The sequence below is a fragment of the Platalea leucorodia genome, assembly GCF_965183815.1.
Source record: "Platalea leucorodia genome assembly, chromosome: Z".
In the NCBI taxonomy this organism is placed as follows: domain Eukaryota; kingdom Metazoa; phylum Chordata; class Aves; order Pelecaniformes; family Threskiornithidae; genus Platalea; species Platalea leucorodia.
In genome coordinates this window covers 24,151,068-24,167,978 of record NC_138858.1, presented here as the reverse complement: position 1 = coordinate 24,167,978, position 16,911 = coordinate 24,151,068, and the positions used below count along the sequence as shown (strand labels likewise).

General features: G+C 36.8%; 1 protein-coding gene across 1 annotated transcript in view; it reads left to right on the top strand.

Annotated features, from left to right (window-relative positions):
* Positions 1-16,911, top strand: part of ADAMTS6 (ADAM metallopeptidase with thrombospondin type 1 motif 6) — a gene marked incomplete at both ends in the record, with an annotated part of 152,447 nt that overhangs the window by 97,444 nt on the left and 38,092 nt on the right. Inside the window, 4 exons of the mRNA XM_082337589.1 lie at positions 2,486-2,631; positions 4,911-4,974; positions 14,222-14,324; positions 15,431-15,564. Coding sequence (XP_082193715.1) covers positions 2,486-2,631; positions 4,911-4,974; positions 14,222-14,324; positions 15,431-15,564 — 447 coding nt within the window. The remainder of the gene's footprint in view (positions 1-2,485; positions 2,632-4,910; positions 4,975-14,221; positions 14,325-15,430; positions 15,565-16,911) is intronic.

Sequence of the window (16,911 nt, the reverse complement as noted above, 5' to 3'; positions counted from 1 at the left end):
CAGAAGATTTTAGTCCCTCATGTGTAATTCACATAAGTCATTCTCCATCATAATCGTACTGTACACTGTGCCATATGGATATATCTATACTACCTAAAAATGTGAGTTCACTGTACGGACTGCATTATGCGTTATGCAGACATTTGGCGATAGTCTGGATTTAAGAGAAGCTCCGCATGAAGGGTATGTTCCTCTGATGGATGCCTGCTTATTGACATAAGCCCCTGATTTGTAAATTTACTCCCAGAAGAACTCCAAGAAGGATAAATCCTCCTTTCCTCAGTACAACTCCATGAAACCTTGTGTCTTTGGGTTTTTTTTTCTGAATGGTGTGGTGGGTTGACCCCATCCAGCAGCTAGGCCCCCAAACAGTCACTCGATTACTACCCCCTCAGGGATGGGGGAGAAAATCAGAAGGGCAAAAGTGAGGAAAACACATGGGCTGAGATAGACAGTTTAGTAAGTGAAAGCAAAAGAAAGAAAAAGCGAATAAGAGATCAAAGGCAATCACTCACTACCTCCCACCAGCAGACTGTTACCCAGCCAGTCTCTGAGCAGTGGCTACTTTGGAAACACCCCCACTCTTAGATTTACTGCTGAGTATGGTGTTATAGGGTATGGGATATCCCTTTGTTCAGTTTGGGTTAGCTGTCCCTGCTGTGTTCCCTCCCAACCTCTTGCCCCTCACACCCCCTGCCCCGCCTGCTCACTTGGGTGGCAGGTTGAGAAACTGAGAAAGCCTTGATGGTGTGCAAGCACTGTTCAGCAATAGCTAAAACATTGGTGTGTTATCCATGCTGGTCACAAACCTAAAATGCAGCACCGTGTGGGCTGCTATGATGAAAACTATGTCCCAGCCAGACCTGGTAGAAAAGGCAACACATTTTGAACTTGAGATTTAAAATAGTCTGCTTTGTCTTTTCTGTAGACTCATTAATGCTTGTTTTTTGTTTCTCTAATTGATAGTGGATGAAGCTTATAAACAGAAATATGCTGGATTATAACAGCTGTGTGTTTTAAAACAACTACAGCACATACAGAGGAAAAAGAGGTCATGGAGGATAAAAACGTTTTGAGAAGAAACAAGAATGAATGTGGCTAGAAAAATAGTGCTACAGGTTTCACTTATTAATGTGGAAATAACAAGGAAATAATATAATAAGGAAATATATTAAATGGTTGCTGATGATAAACTACACATGTAATATTAATATATCATTTTAATGTACATTTTGAGTGCTACTCACTTAGACTCTGACATGTTTGACAGTCTAGAAGTACCTTTTATTAAAAATGAAATTTTTAATTAAAAATAAGGAGTTTTATTAATTTTCTTTAACAAACACTCTGTACAATCCTTGTTCATATCAAACTCCTTTTTTTTTCTGGGTAATGACTAAAGGTTAAATTCTCTTTTCGGTTGCTTTCAGAAAAATCTAGAGTAATTCAGGTCATTGTGAATGGCTGTATTTACTTGTTTATATATGTCCCACATTGCTGGGACTTAGGACTCGGGAGAAGAGAGAACTTGGCTTTGCTGTACCTATTAGTATAAAGTCAACGCTGAGTCTTCCAGTAGTGCTTATGGGTGGACAGGGATATGTCTATCTGTCCATGTCTTCCGTGCGAAAGGGTTATCTAACTGAGCTGCTCCAGATTCTCAGTGATGCTGTAGACACCAGAATGTGGATCAAACTGTGGGCTCCAGGATTATTTCTGAATGTTTTAAAAAAGATTTCTGACTAAGGAAATTATAAGCTTATTTTGACAATTAGCTATTTGTACTAATTGTCTGTCATTTTGTATGTCCAATGTAAGTAACAATATTGCCAAGTTTTAAGTGCTTGCATGAGTGAAGTACGCATGTTCATTCTGTCCCTGAACAAGTGGCCAGTCACTATTATATGATTTTCTGTACCATGTCTAATGCTTTGGCACTGCTTTTATTATGTCTGTAGGGTTAGTATAAATGAAGTACTGCAACAAATTCTTCTTCGATTGTAACCTCATCCAGATTTTTTTTTTAAATGTAAGGGAATACTTTCTTAAAAATACTACTGGGGGTGAATTTTTCATTTTGCTTAATGAAGCCCCCGCATGAATCGCAAGTGGAGGGTGTTTTACTAAACTAATCTTAGAAATGAATCTTAGTGTTTAAAAGAATGTAAGCAACTTGCAGTTCCTTTAATGTGAAACATTAAGGAGGATGTAGGAAGAAAAAAGATGATCTTTATTTTAAGCTTGCTTTTAACTTCTGGTGTGTGTTAGGAACCAATAATTCAGGACTTAGTGAAGACAATTAACAAATCACACACACCCTCACCAATGTCTAAACATGGCTAGAAAAAGTAAAATATTAGTCTTGTTATCTATACAGAGAATGCTAATGCCTATAATTGGTCATTGCTTGACCCGTATATTTTTCTGTCCTGATAACTCTGTCAGGCTGGAAGCTAATTTTGTGTTTTTTTGTGAAATCTTTCAGTGGTGTTATCAGGGAGAGTGCGTACCTTTTGGCACTTGGCCCCAGAGCATAGATGGGGGCTGGGGTCCATGGTCAATATGGGGAGAGTGCAGCAGGACCTGCGGGGGAGGAGTCTCCTCGTCTATAAGACACTGTGACAGTCCAGCGTAAGTAGCTAAAGTAAGCCGGAGCCAACAAACAGACACATTTGGAAATTACTCAAAACTGTGGTTTCACATGTTATCTGTAAAAATGTTTTGCTAGTTTGCCAACATTTGTCTTCAAAATAGCAGACAGAAACACTTAATCAGGAGAAGTTCACTAGGCATACTTTTAACATTTTTAATGTATTTTATGTACTGTAAAGATAGCTGGATTTATATTTAGCAGTAAGCAAAATGGTTTTCTTTCCGCGACTTGCTGTTCATGCAAAATATATTTAAATTATGCCTTAGATAGATTTCTTCCTTAAGACATATTACCTCTAATGCTTGTCTAGGATATAAAATAAGTATTGCCAGTTACTTATTAAAAAAACCAACACTGTATTTCCAAGCTTTTGCATACAACTGCTTACATATAAACCATAGTTTGTAATATTATGTTACACACAATATATTTATATACTGTCATGTCCAACACTTAGTTGTGACTTTCCACTGACTCTTAAAACAAGTCAGCAACTTCTCTCTTTGCCACTACTCCCTATTGGTCCAACTACTCTCTCTCAAGAAGGGCCAGCTTCTCCACTACAGCTTGATCTGTTGTGTGTATCTGTACTGGTCCTGTCATCTGTCTGCTTTCCAATGTCCTGAGCACTGTTCCAGAGAAGGTCTGTCAGGTAAGTGCTCCTCTCTCTGTCACTAGCGCTTCTCAGATGAGGAATGCTTACTTATTTCCATTGCTGTTCTTTGCTGAATGAATCACTGCTTTTTTTCTGTTGTTGCTTGCCCTGTTCGCGTTGCCTCATCACAGCTATAGGTCTTTGCAGAAGGATAGTTTTATTACTCTCTACTTTGTTCTTGTCCTGTCCCATAATCTCTATTTCCATCACCATTATTAGTTTTTAAGACCACTTTTTCTTGAAAACATTAGGTGATTGTGCTTTAATGAAAATCCGTTTTGTGGCTTTTGTCTCTCCTTTCTTATCTTCCCCTCTCTGTACACTTAGGTTCTTTGTATCTTGTACCCATGTTTTGCAAGCCAGGCTGTACATCAGCTTTGCACTGAGCTCTGCAAGACAGACACCATAATGTCACCTTACTGCTGCTTAAGGTGGTCTGTTCACCTCCTATCATTAGCAATAACTATAGAATTTGGCAAATAGCACTACTTACTGAATGGATTCAAAAGCAAAAATTATCCATATACATCTATAACGCGTCAGACTATGTTACTGAGAGAATAATGGATTAAATTCATTATTTTTTTCACAGCAGTGTGTAAAAATGCTAGTGAAATGTTTGTTTGGAGCATGAGTAATTTCCTAAGATTTTTTAACTGCTCCTGTCACCACATACATGGGTTGGTATGTTGAAAGGTGATCAAATTTTAATTGTTTAACAGTACAGCAAGCAAATGCATTTGGCGGGGGTGTGTATGTCTGCATTAGGAAGAAAATTCCTTTTGATTCAAGGATAGTGTTGCCTGGTTAAGTATCTCTAATGTGAAAAATAGCATTGGATTTTCTTTTTAGTTAATTGTAAATTCTTTTATTTCTTTATTATAAAACAAACACCAAGTGTTTTTCCTTTCTGCTTTCAAGTTATGGGCCAAAGAGCTGATGTCTGATTAGTCTTCCATTTAAGTCAGTGTTAATTCATTATTTGACCTCTGTGGAAGATAGATAAGGTTCTTGAACAGTTTGGGAATTTAAGAGCCAATGTCTTATTCGCACTAATAGGTACCTTCTTACTCTGGAGTTTCCTCAGTTTTAATACTGCTTAATTCAAATCAGAATCAGATTCTTGAACTAGAAAATGCAGTCTTTGCTGGCTCCAGTATTTAGCAGGCAGTGTTTCTTCATTGTGTTATATTTTCAAGTGTAATATGAGAAGATAAAAAAAAAGTATCACATAGGTTGTTTGCACATTTCTCATTCTAATTTTACAAAGCAAGCAAATAATTAAAAACAATGCCTTTTTAGTATGTTCAAAATCCAATTAAACTGTATTGCTTGGGATCTATGCAAACTAGATGGATACTATATGAGTGACGATTTTCAAGTACTCTGTGTTGTTTTGTATCTGCTCCAATTCAAGTCAATGCTCCAGTTCTTACTAAATAAAGTATTTTAAAATCTCACCTTAAAACTTCCATGTACTTTTATTTTTTTGTATAATATATATATCTTGGACTTGTATTTATACTAATAATGCATTAGTATATCTCATGAACTTGTGTTTGTAATAATACATATACTAATACATAAAACATGTTTTTCCAGGCCTTCAGGTGGAGGCAAATACTGTCTTGGAGAAAGGAAGCGGTATCGCTCCTGTAATACTGATGTAAGTAAATTTTGTTCCACTGTAGAAGTATAGTCAAATTGTCTGTTTCACATTTTAGCAGCAATGGATGCATTTTTTCCCAGTTCAGAAAAGCTGTGAATTCTGCATTTTATTGGCAAACAGTCCTGTAGGGCACTTATATATTGCAGGCACCCTACATATTCTGCTAGATGTTAGGATCCTTGTCTCAATGGGATGCCCAACTGGTGCCTTTGCATTAAGGCCTCCAAAAAAAGTACACACCGATAAAGAAGTTCACTGGTAAGTTTCCAGGTCAGTAGCACTACAAACATAAACAGGATTTCATGTTATTTTAGCTTCAAATTCATCTTACTTTTCTTCTTAAACCAAGAAAGTTCGTAACAGTAAACCTAAATTGTTGTTTCACCTGTTTATCTTTTGATGTATTTCAGGAAGAAATACAATAGTTAATATGCTGATTCCTAGGAAGAAACTTGTTTTTATTATTGTTGCTAATTATCATAAGTATTAGTTCTGCAAATTTCTCTGTGGAGGTTATTCTCATTATTAGACAGTGCTACAGATTTCCAAATTAAAAATTACTTTCCTACTGCTAATCACAGCTGCTCTGTTCACACAGCCAAGAAGTGTGTTAGGCCTTTTGGTCACAGTGTTGTAATAGAAACTGAAGCTGAGCTGCTTGTCCAGTAGGAGCTGTAAAACTTTTCAGTCATACAACCTTCCCAATTACAGTGCAGCATTCTGAAACTTTGACCATCTTTTTTTTTTTAATTTTTATCTTTGTGCTTGGCTGTCTTTGTGCAATTTTCATTTTAATGGATCCAGCTTATCAGATGATCTGCTATAATTAATTTACCTTCCTCTTCATTTACACTCAGACAGTCTTTTTGTAATTGGAAGACTTCATAAGCAAGAAATTTTTTCATAGTTCCAATTCACAGACGAAAGTGTTGAGTAACACTGAGTGTGTTTCTTATTCTTACAGCTGATAGGAAATTCACCTACAAATTCACCAAGTGATGATTCCTTATTGAAATCTGTCTCTTGAAATGTCAGTCAATATTTAATAAATTTAATGTGTGCTTTACTGAACTAGTGCAGGTTTGTTTCTGGGTTTTTTTTCAGTCAGGATGTTGTGTGCTACTAAGCTAAGTGCCTTCTCAAAATCTAAGCATATTCCCTTATCCTTTTAATTTAACCAGGAACTGTAAAAAGTTTTAGTTGATAAAACTTATTCTTATACAAAATACTGATTTGTATTATTATTTTTATTTCTTTTAAACTTGTATCATCAGTCACGTCTGTCAACTTTTCTGTTTATCTGGGGTTGATATCAGGCAAACTGTAACCTAGAATATTCTATTTCTCGTTTTCAAATAATGACGTTTTTACATTAGCACTGTTTCAGTTTGTACACAGAGTCTAACACTTGTTAAAAAATTCACATTGGCACACTGAAACCCTCTTCCCTTAACTCTCTGAGGACTCTTGTGAGGTAATTGTCCAGGCATTCTTATTTGAAATGTTTATTTCCAATAGATATTATTTAGCATCTGCCACAGTAGCTAGTATACAATAAAGTTTACATAATATGTAATCCTGCTCCCTCACAAATATACAACATTTTTAATGCTTTTTTATTATTAACAATAGTATCATAACTACCTATTATACCGTTGAAATGTTGCTAGGATTTGTTTTATTCTTATCATGTTATTTCTTATTGTCAGACACTTTTCAGACAGTTTTCTTCTTAGTTGGTTTTGCTTCCCTTGTTCTCTCTTTATTTGTTTATTACTCAGAGGAAGCTTATAGGGTCACAGAAGGAACACCTAGAAGGTATCTGAGGAGGCCATTCAGGCTATTCCCTTGCTCAAAGGCAAAATCGACTGTCATTAAACTGTTCTTAACTGATGGTTAGGCAGCTGACCTGTTTTGAAATACCTCCCTCCAATCTGGGAGATATCATTACGATTCTTCAATATCCTTACAATAAAGACAGTTTTCATAAAATATAGTGTATGTTTTCCCATCTTTTAAGACCCTTACTTACTCTTTCCCCAGTAAGAAAACAGCTGATAATATTCCCTCTATGAGAGCCTTTCCTGTGTTTGCGGAATACTATCATGTCTCTTCTTAGTCTTCTTTATACTAGACAGTCTCTGTGTTAATAGTCTTTGGGATCCCAGTAGTGCACATCTTCTTGAAGCATGGTGCCCACACCTCTGCACAAGATTCTAGCTGAGACCTGTCAGAGATAAGTATAACTTCGAACTTAGTGTGTCATCTTAGTGATGGGATTCTGTTTACTCATTTCAGTATTGTGTTAATTTTTCTTACAGGATTGACAATATTTATTTAGTCTGTGTTGATCTATAATGCCCAAATCCCTTTCTTAAGAGCTCCTGTTTAGGAAGTTTAGGAAGCACATTCCTCAGCTTGTGCTTGCACAGTTGATTGTTCTTACTCAAGTGTAGTAATTTGCATCCATTGCTTTATTTCAAACCACTGCTCCAATTTATCAAAATCTTTTAAAATTATAGTCCTCTATTCCAAAATGTTCATTCCCTACCTATACTCAGATTTCAGTCAATAATTTAAACAAGATATTGGAAAGCAAACTTTGCATTTCATTGTCTAGGTCTTAAAAACAAGTCTTGAACAATTGCAGACTTAAGCCAGGCAATTTGGAAATGCCATTCTTACAGTTTGACTGTGAATCAATTTTTTAGGATATTTTTTGGGTATGGTTTTCCAGTGCATAAACATGTTGGTTCTTACAGAAGTTTAAATTTACTGCCTTAATGCTTTTGATGATTGTAGTCTATTTCTTTTATAGTAATATTTAGGGTTCTAAATAACTAAGAATTGCTGAGACTAGTAGATTTTGTTTCAAGATTTATGGTAGTCCTTAGTGCTTGACATTTTTAATGGAATGGTATGTTTGATTAATGTAAGCGTTAAGAGCATGCAAATCTGTCATTGTTTTTATGAAAAATGTGTTGTTTGTACATCTTTTCTGTTGAAGTTTATTTTGCAGAGTCAACATTCATTACCCATCTGTAGTTTTCAACATAGCACTCCCTAAAGCTCCTACTATTCATAAACCAAAAAAACCCTCATTTTGACTTCATTTTTCTTTCAGAGATGAGTTAGTTCTGTTGCCCTTTCCTTTGACCATTTTAATTCTTTGGAAACAGTGCACACACTCCTACTAGGCTTATTTCTCATCAAACACTTCCAAAGCCATATATGACTTCTTAATTCAGAAGGCATCTGCTAATGGAAACATTGAGATCAGCAGAAAAGAACATTAGCTAGTGAGTTCTGGAAACAAAAGGGTGGTAGAAAGAACATACTCATCAGAAACTTATTTTCTACCACCAACCACACTATGCCTAACAAAAATAGATGTGTTTTTCCAACCAAAGTATTTTGAATTTTAAAAAATTATGCTAATAGAATTGCAAAGCACATAATTACTCAGTTAAAGTAACTCATTGTCTGACTTAAAATATGTATAGGGTGTGAAGCTTAATTTGATATGCATCTAAAACTGTAAAAGCCTCCTAATTTTTTATATATAAGGAACATATTTTGCTTACAAGTCCTGTGAATGGTTTATCTATATAAAAGTACGTGTGTATACATACCTTTAAAAGATTGTTGTTCTTCAGACTTTTCTCTTAATAGAATGTAGGCAAATGGTTTTTATTGGTTCCTTCCATTATACATACATTCACAGATATTGTTCATTGCTTTCATAATTTTAATAGAGTATTTTTTCTAAAATGCATTCCTGTGAGGAGCTATGTCTTGGAACAGTACCTGAGTTTCAACTCTCACCCCTCTGGCTGAGTTTCTCATCTTCTGTGAGGTGTAGTATAGCCCTTTGTTACCAGGAAACACAATGAGTTCAATTACTGAACTAACTTTAACCCCCAAGATAAAGAGATTTCTGTGAGATAAGATGTTTGGCGTCCTGTCTATGTTGGTTAAATGATTTGTTAAGACTTAGATTTATTTTTGCTTCAGTCTTAAATTTTTTTGTATTCTTATTAAAGTCATCGCTTTTTTAAACTCAAAATTTTAATTATTTCATCATCATCTTCTCAGGACCTTCTTCTTACACACTTGTTAGCTTCCTACCTTACAACTTGCAGTCTCCTAAAAGAGCATTTGGAAACACAAGCAGCCTGTTGCTTAACAAGAATTATCCATGTACTGTAACTGTATGAAAAAAGTGAAATATCTTACCAAATAAAGAGAAGCAGTTATTGCACATTTACTTTGGGGAAAGAGTACATACATAAAGAGACAGTGCCAAAGAGCTATTTTGTAAATGCATATTGTAGCTTACCTTGCAGTAATGATTTTGCATTTCTATACCTATGATTTTCATAGAATCATAGAATACCAAGTTGGAAGGGAACTCAAGGATCATCTGGTCTAAACTTCCTTGGCAAAAGCATGGCCTAGATGAGATGGCCCAGCACCCTGTCAAGCTGAGTCTTAAAACGTGTTCAGTGTAGCGGAGTCAACCACTTCCCTGGGGAGATTATTCCAATGGTTAACTGTTCTCATTGTGAAAAATTTACCTCTCGTGTCCAATCGGGATCTCCCCAGGAGTAACTTGTACCCATTACCCCTTGTCTTTTCCATGTGACTCTCTGTGAAAGGGGAGTGTCCATCTTCTTTGTAGCCACCCTTTAAATACTGGAACACGGTGATAAGGTCTTCCCCAAGCCTTCTTTTCTCAAGGCTGAACAAACCCAGCTCTCTCAGTCTGTCCTCATACGGCAGGCTTCCCAGACCCTTGATCATCTTGGTGGCTCTTCTCTGGACCCCCTCCAGCCTGTCCACATCTTTTTTGTGTAACGGGGACCAGAACTGTACACAGCATTCCAGGTGTGGCCTGACAAGTGCCGAGTAGAGTGGGATAATGACTTCTTTATCTCTGCTGATGTTGCCCTGGTTGATGCAACCCAGCATCCCGTTGGCCTTCTTTGCCGCAGCAGCACACTGTTCACTCATGTTGAGCTTCCTGTCCACCAGGACCCCCAGGTCCCTCTCCATGGAGCTGCTCTCTAGCCAGGTGGATCCCAGTCTGAGCTGCACTCCTGGATTATGTTTTCCCAGGTGAAGACCTTACACTTGTCCTTGTTGAACTTCATAAGGTTCTTGTTAGCCCACTCTTCCAGCCTATCCAGATCTTCCTGCAGGGTGACTCTCCCTTCTGAAGTGTCCACTTCCCCACTCAGTTTGGTGTCATCTGCAAACTTCATCAGTGTACACTTGATCCCATCATCCAGATCACTTAGGAAGACATTGAATAGCGTTGAGCCCAGTATTGATCCCTGGGGGACCCGACTTGTGACGGATTGCCAGTTTGAAAAGGAGCTAGTCAGGCATTGGAACAGGCTGCCTAGGGAAGTGGTTGGGTCCCCATCCCTGGAGGTATTTAAAAGATGGGTAGATGTGGTGCTTAGGAACATGGTTTAGCGGTGGACTTGGCAGTGTTAGGTTAACAGTTGGACTTGATGATCTTAAGGGTCTTTTCCCATCTTAACGATTCTATGATCCTATTTATCACCACCCTCTGGGTGCAGCCTGTCAGCTAGTTCCCCACCCACCCCATGGACCACTTGTCTAGACCATAACAGATCAGTTTCTCTAGGAGGAGGCTGTGGGAAACCATATCGAAAACCTTGGAGAAATCCAGACAGACAATGTCCACCTCTTGCCCCACAGGTTACGTTTGTCAAGCATGATTTTGAATGCATTTCTTGAGGTCATAGCCTTTAATTTTACTTCCTCTCAGGTATTAGTGTGATACTAAAAAAGACAGGAAAATTATGCAACAACATCAACAACAAATTTACAAGTTGCATTTTATGCTTCAGATTACAGAATGTTGCAGGTTTCAGGCTATCATTTGGTAACTGCAGTCTTCAGAAGGACTGCCTGAAAACTTTACTGAATCCACCTGAAAGCTGGATTCAAACTGATGATTTGAACAAAGAGCAAGACCCTGAGATGAGGGATAGCATCTGTCAGTATTCACTGAGAGGACTTAGCCACTAAAATGGAAACTTATTTTATTGCAAAGGTCACCAAATGCGCCTGTGGATTGATGGATTTGCATTTTTAGAACCAAAGACTCTGGGTGATGTAGAAGCTTTGATAACCATTGGTATATTAGTTTGTGAACTTAATTTAACAGTACTTGCAGTATACAAAACCAGGATTTAATCTGCAGGACTACCAAAACCAGATAAAATATCACGAAAGCAGGGGCATTGTATGAGAGGCTTTGCTTCCACAGTTCCTTTAGCTGCTCCCACGTATTCCCAGCCTTTTCTACTCTTCTTGTCAGCAGTGAGATTGCAGGCTACGCATACTTGTGTATAGCAGGTTTTCTGTCAGACTGCCAGAGCTGTGTTCAAGGAGAAAAGAGGATACAAACAGTGATTTTAGCAGTTTAAACTGTGGCAAGAACTGAATCGATATGTAATAGGGGGAAAGAAAGAGTTTGCTTTGCTTACAAGAGGACCTCTGGAAATCATCTTGTACAGTCCCCTTATTCAAACCTTGAACAGGTCACCCAGGACTGTGTCCAGACGGCCTTTGAATATCTCCAAGGAGGGAGATTCCACCACCTCTTTGGACAACCTGTACAAGTGCTCAGTCACCCTCAGAATAAAAGAATGAGTCACCCTCAGAGTAAAAGAATGAGTCACCCTCAGAGTAAAAGAATGTTTCGTGATGTTCAGGAGGAACCTGTGTTTCCATTTGTGCCCATTGCCTCCGGTCCCATCACTGGGCACCACTGGAAAGAGCCGGGCTCCATCCTCTTTCCCCCTCCCTTCAAACATTTGTATATTTGTATATTTTGATGAGATCCCCCTTCTCTTCTTCCCTGGAGAAGAGAGCCTTCTTTTCTCCAGGCTGAACAGTCCCAGCTCGCTCAGCCTTTTCTCATATGAGACATGCTCCAGGCCCTTTGTGGCCCTTCCTTGGGCTCTCTCCAGTATGGCCGTGTCTCTCTTGTACTGAGGAGCCCAGAACTGGACACAGTACTGTAGGTGTGACCCACCAGTGCTGAGTAGAGGGGAAGGATCACCTCCCTGGACTTCTGTTGACACTCCTATTGCAGCCCAGGATACCATTAGCCGCCTTTACCACAAGAGCACCTTGCTGGCTGATGTTCAACTTGGTGTCCACCATGTCCCGCAGGGCCTTTTCTGCAAAGCTTGCTTCCAGCTTGTTGGCCCCATGCATGGGGTTGTTCCTCCCCAGGTGCAGGAGTTGGCACTTCTTGTTGAACTTCATGAGGTTCCTGTGGGCCCATTTTTCCAGGCTGTCAAGGTCCGTCTGGATGGCAGCACAACCTTCTGCCATATCAACTACTCCTCCCTATTCTATTTGCAAACTTTTTGAGGGTATACTCTTCCCCATTATCCAGATCGTTTATGAAGTGATGTTGAAGATCACCATCAAACAAGAGAAGTAAGACTACATCTCAAAGATCAGATTGCGAGAATTTTTTAAGAGTATAAATACGGAAGTCTTGATCCTTCTTTACTAGTCTTCATATTTTATTCTTTTGTCCTAGTATAACTAGTTAGAAAAAGGATTTCATTAGGGAGTATGATTTAATTAACTTGTAAGGGGAACTTGGTGCGGTTAAAATACCAGCCATGTAGATTAGTACCTAAGTGAGTGGGACTGAAGAATAGGGTGCAGTGACAAGTATCCGAGAGATTCAGACTCAAGCTTTGAGGTGGGTCAAGACTGATCCTTTTACTGCTTGGAGAATATGATGCAAAGAGGCAAATTTAATTTGTGTTACTATTAAAAACCTTTTAAAAATTCTTATTTTATTTACATAGTGATTTTTTATTCTCACTGTTATCTTCTGAAGGATTATTGAATGAAAGTACTACTTTTTTCCACCGGTAAATGTATTATATTCAAAAATGTATTTTTAATTAGCAGGAGATAATAAAGTGATTTATAGAGAAAATTTACAATTTAAATACTGTCTGATGTCCACTATTTTAATTTATATCTCAATGGTTTCAAAATTGGAGAAAAATTTTCTAGTTTCTGAATCATATTGCAATGGGCTGGCTGTTATAAGAGCTTGATTAATGTATACTGAGAATCATAATTATTATGTTAATATTTGCATTATGCAGTAAATTTTTATTGTCCATGTTTATAGAGACCCTTTCACTTGAATGCATTTCAGATTCCTGAACATGCTAACTGGCTTAGATACATAAGAAGACAAGTAAAACTGCCATAAAATGAATTCTTTCATTGCTCATAAAATAGTAATATTTATTAACACCTCTGATTTCTGTCAAACAAATACTTTTTCAGCCTAAAAATGATTTTAGTCTATATTTCAAATACTTTGCCTGATGAAGCTTGCAATTTCAGCAGGTACTTAAACATTGGTAACAATGTTTAATGTGCTATCTAAATTCTGGGTGTATTCAAGATTAGTTGTCATTATTCTTTTGAACCCGCTGATGAAAAATGTGAGAAATAACTAAGAATTCTGTTTCTCCTGTCATTTTTTCCAAGATGAATTTCACTTACATCTACCCTTATTCCAAGTGAAAAAGATACTTTACAGTTTTGTAATTGGTAATGCAAAGTAATGAAAATTTAAATGAGAGCAGTTTTTATTTCTTCACACTTGGAGACTGGTAAAAATCAGAGCCAAACATGTTATGTATTTTTATTCTCGGCCTTAACACAATGCTTTTGTCAAGGCTACAAGTACGCAGAGGTGATACAACCCTCTAGAAAGTGTGTTAATTTTTTTATTGATGCCTTAATAACATGTCTCAGTACAGCTGCTTAGTACAGTGTAACTGAGCCTGCAGCTCTTACCAAAAAGATTTTGTTTTAATGTTTTCAGTTGTTTTTAATGTGTGTTTATAAGGAGGTAGCTGATGGATTGATTATGAAGCATAGTTTGATGTGATTCTGATTGTCCAGTTTTGTGGGAACTGTTGTGTAACACTTACCTTTGTTTAGATTACTTCAGTTACTTCATGCCAGCCTAACATTGCAAAATAGACACTTCAAGTGTAAAGCAATAAAGTTAGTTTCAGAATCAGAGCCACAAGATAAAGCAGGCAACTACATCCTACTCTCTTGCATGATTGTGTTTGCAAGATAAGCATATAACCATTTCCTTATGAAATTAACTTATGAAATTAACCTTTTTTTGTCTTTATTGTTTTAGCTATGTCCTTCAGGGGCCCGTGATTTTCGAGAAAAGCAATGTGCAGATTTTGACAATATGCCTTTCCGGGGAAAGTATTATAACTGGAAACCCTACACTGGAGGTAATGGTTAGCTTTGCAAAAATGTTATCATATGTGAAGTCTTCAAAATTATATAAATGTTACATAGAGCGTAATGTTTGTAAATAGAATGTTTTAATTAAAATATAATGAGCTAAGTTTGCTAAGCTTGTACTTTTGTCAATTGCTGAAAATGTTGCAGAAGAGCCGTCTCTATTCGGTAGAGTTTTATTTTACAGCGAAGGGGAGCATCATTGTAGGGACTCCACTTTAAAAATATGGAGACCACCTCCACCTGTAGTGGCAATAGAATTAGAGATTCCATAGGTGATCTGTAAGTGCCTTTCATGCTACAGTGATGAGCTCAGTAAGTTTTCCTTTCCTAAGGCCAGAATATTAGGAAAAGGAGAAAGAAGTAAAAGCGTTATGAGAGTCTCTAAAGACTACATCACTAATTGCATTATAAATGATTGTCCTGTGCAATAAAAGGATATTTTGCAGCAGGGAAGAGGGTTGTAATTTCTTTTTCTCTTTGAGACAATTATAAAGTTTCGTTATGTTTCTGTCATTGTTCAAAGTTCGTAGGTTGCCCTTTTATTATTTTGTTTTTGCCTGTTTTAAACCCGAAGTGAATAAGTGTTTTTGTATTTTATTGACTTGAATGGTTTTACTCTCAGTTTTTCAGATTAAAAGCCTAAAATGACCATTGTGATCACGTGGTCTGAGCTGTAGTGTAATTCGATAGGACTAAATTTCTAATGGAAATAGTCTGATCTCGGTTTTGAAATTTACCCTGATATACTTCTAGCACTACATTCTTTTGTAATTCTTGTTTTTCTAATGGTGAAGTGGTATCCTTATTTTTTTAAATTGTTCAATAATCATTAGGGTTGTATTAACATAATGGAATCGTTATGGAGCCAGCCAACCTTGCCATATCTTACTATGCGAAATAATCTTTTTTGCAAGAAAGAAGAGTCAAGTAGAGAAATCAATAAAGGGAAGTTAAATAAAGTGTATACGTTGTATGTGTCAGGTATGAGTTAAGATTATAAATTTCAGATCTGTTTATGCATATATATTTTTAAGTAATGTTAACTTTTCAAGATTTCTGTTGGTTTTTTTTTTCATTCATTTTTGTTGTCCAGGTGGGGTTAAACCATGTGCATTAAACTGCTTGGCTGAAGGTTATAATTTTTACACTGAACGTGCTCCTGCAGTAATAGATGGGACTCAGTGCAATGCTGATTCACTGGATATCTGTATCAATGGAGAATGCAAGGTTACAAATGTTTTATAAAGTACTTATGGATTACTTTGTTGTGGCTGCTATCTCCTACATTTAATTACAGTACTTGTTTGTTACTTATATGAAATGGGAGTGTTGACAGGTCAAGTTGTTAATGAAAGAGTAAGATTGAGACAAAAAGATAAAAAAGGTATTGCGTAAATTGGACAAATCATTTGCATTTCAGTAGCTTCTCACAGACATTCATAGAAGCCTTCATTTTGTCTTCTTTTTTCTTGCTTTATGGTTTCTGTTGAAGAATCGGTGGAAAGGGCAACAGGAGATGAACAGATTCCTTGCACTGTTCCAAGGCCTGTTCCATCATTCCAATTAGAACACCACTCTGGCTGAAAAACAGTAAAATGTGAACATATTAATCTGTTTCTCTCTGACTAGTTCATCCTGTTGCAAACAATATTGCTATTAATGTAATTCAGACAGAAAGTTGTCACTATTATTCTGTAGTTCCAGGAAAAAGTGTATAATGATGCAAGTATTTGCCATTTACTAAAATTCTGATTATCTTGTAAGATTTCTGTGGAGCTGCATTACATGAATTTGAGTAGGATTGGAGGTCTGTGCCATATTTTTGGTTATATACATCCCACTGCTTCTTCAGTTTAGCAAAGCGTTTAATTATGTACTGAAGTCTAGGCATCTGGACAGTGCTGGTGACTCTAAAAATGATTTGATTTCATTGAAACCACTAACATAACTAAAGCTTAACCCGATGCTTAAGTTCTTTGATAAACTGAGGGCTGAAGATGTATATTTATTGAATAACATGATCAAAAGTATTTGCCATGTAGTAGTAAACTAACAAAAAAAAGCCCACAAGAAATAACCTGTGGAATTCTGGTGTACTTTATACATAAGAAGATTTTAGTAGTTTTGAGATATCTTTTAAAAATAACAATCAGACTAAATATCTGGTTGAGAATGAGCTATGTAATAGAGTTGAGCTTCTGTCTTCTTGGTGAATCAGAAAGTCGAAATGTAAATGGTTAGAATAATACTATTTTGTCAATTATTTGGAGTATTTTTAACTTCTCTTATGACCTATGTATTACCTGTTTACAAGGTGGTAGATAATATTGCTAGACAGTAAACAAAGTTATGTAGCTGCCTCCTTATTTGTATAAATCCCAGAAAAAATTGGCAAGCTGCAATGCTCATTCTGCTTACATCCTACTTGTTCATTCTCTGTTGTTTTCTTTTTTTTTTAAGGATCCATCTGTCTCTTTTTCATTAGCTTTGTAATAGGGTTGAATCAATAAGTTACAAGGGAGTTAATCATTGTTCACTGTACATAGGTTTCTCAAGTAGATAATCAGAAATGTA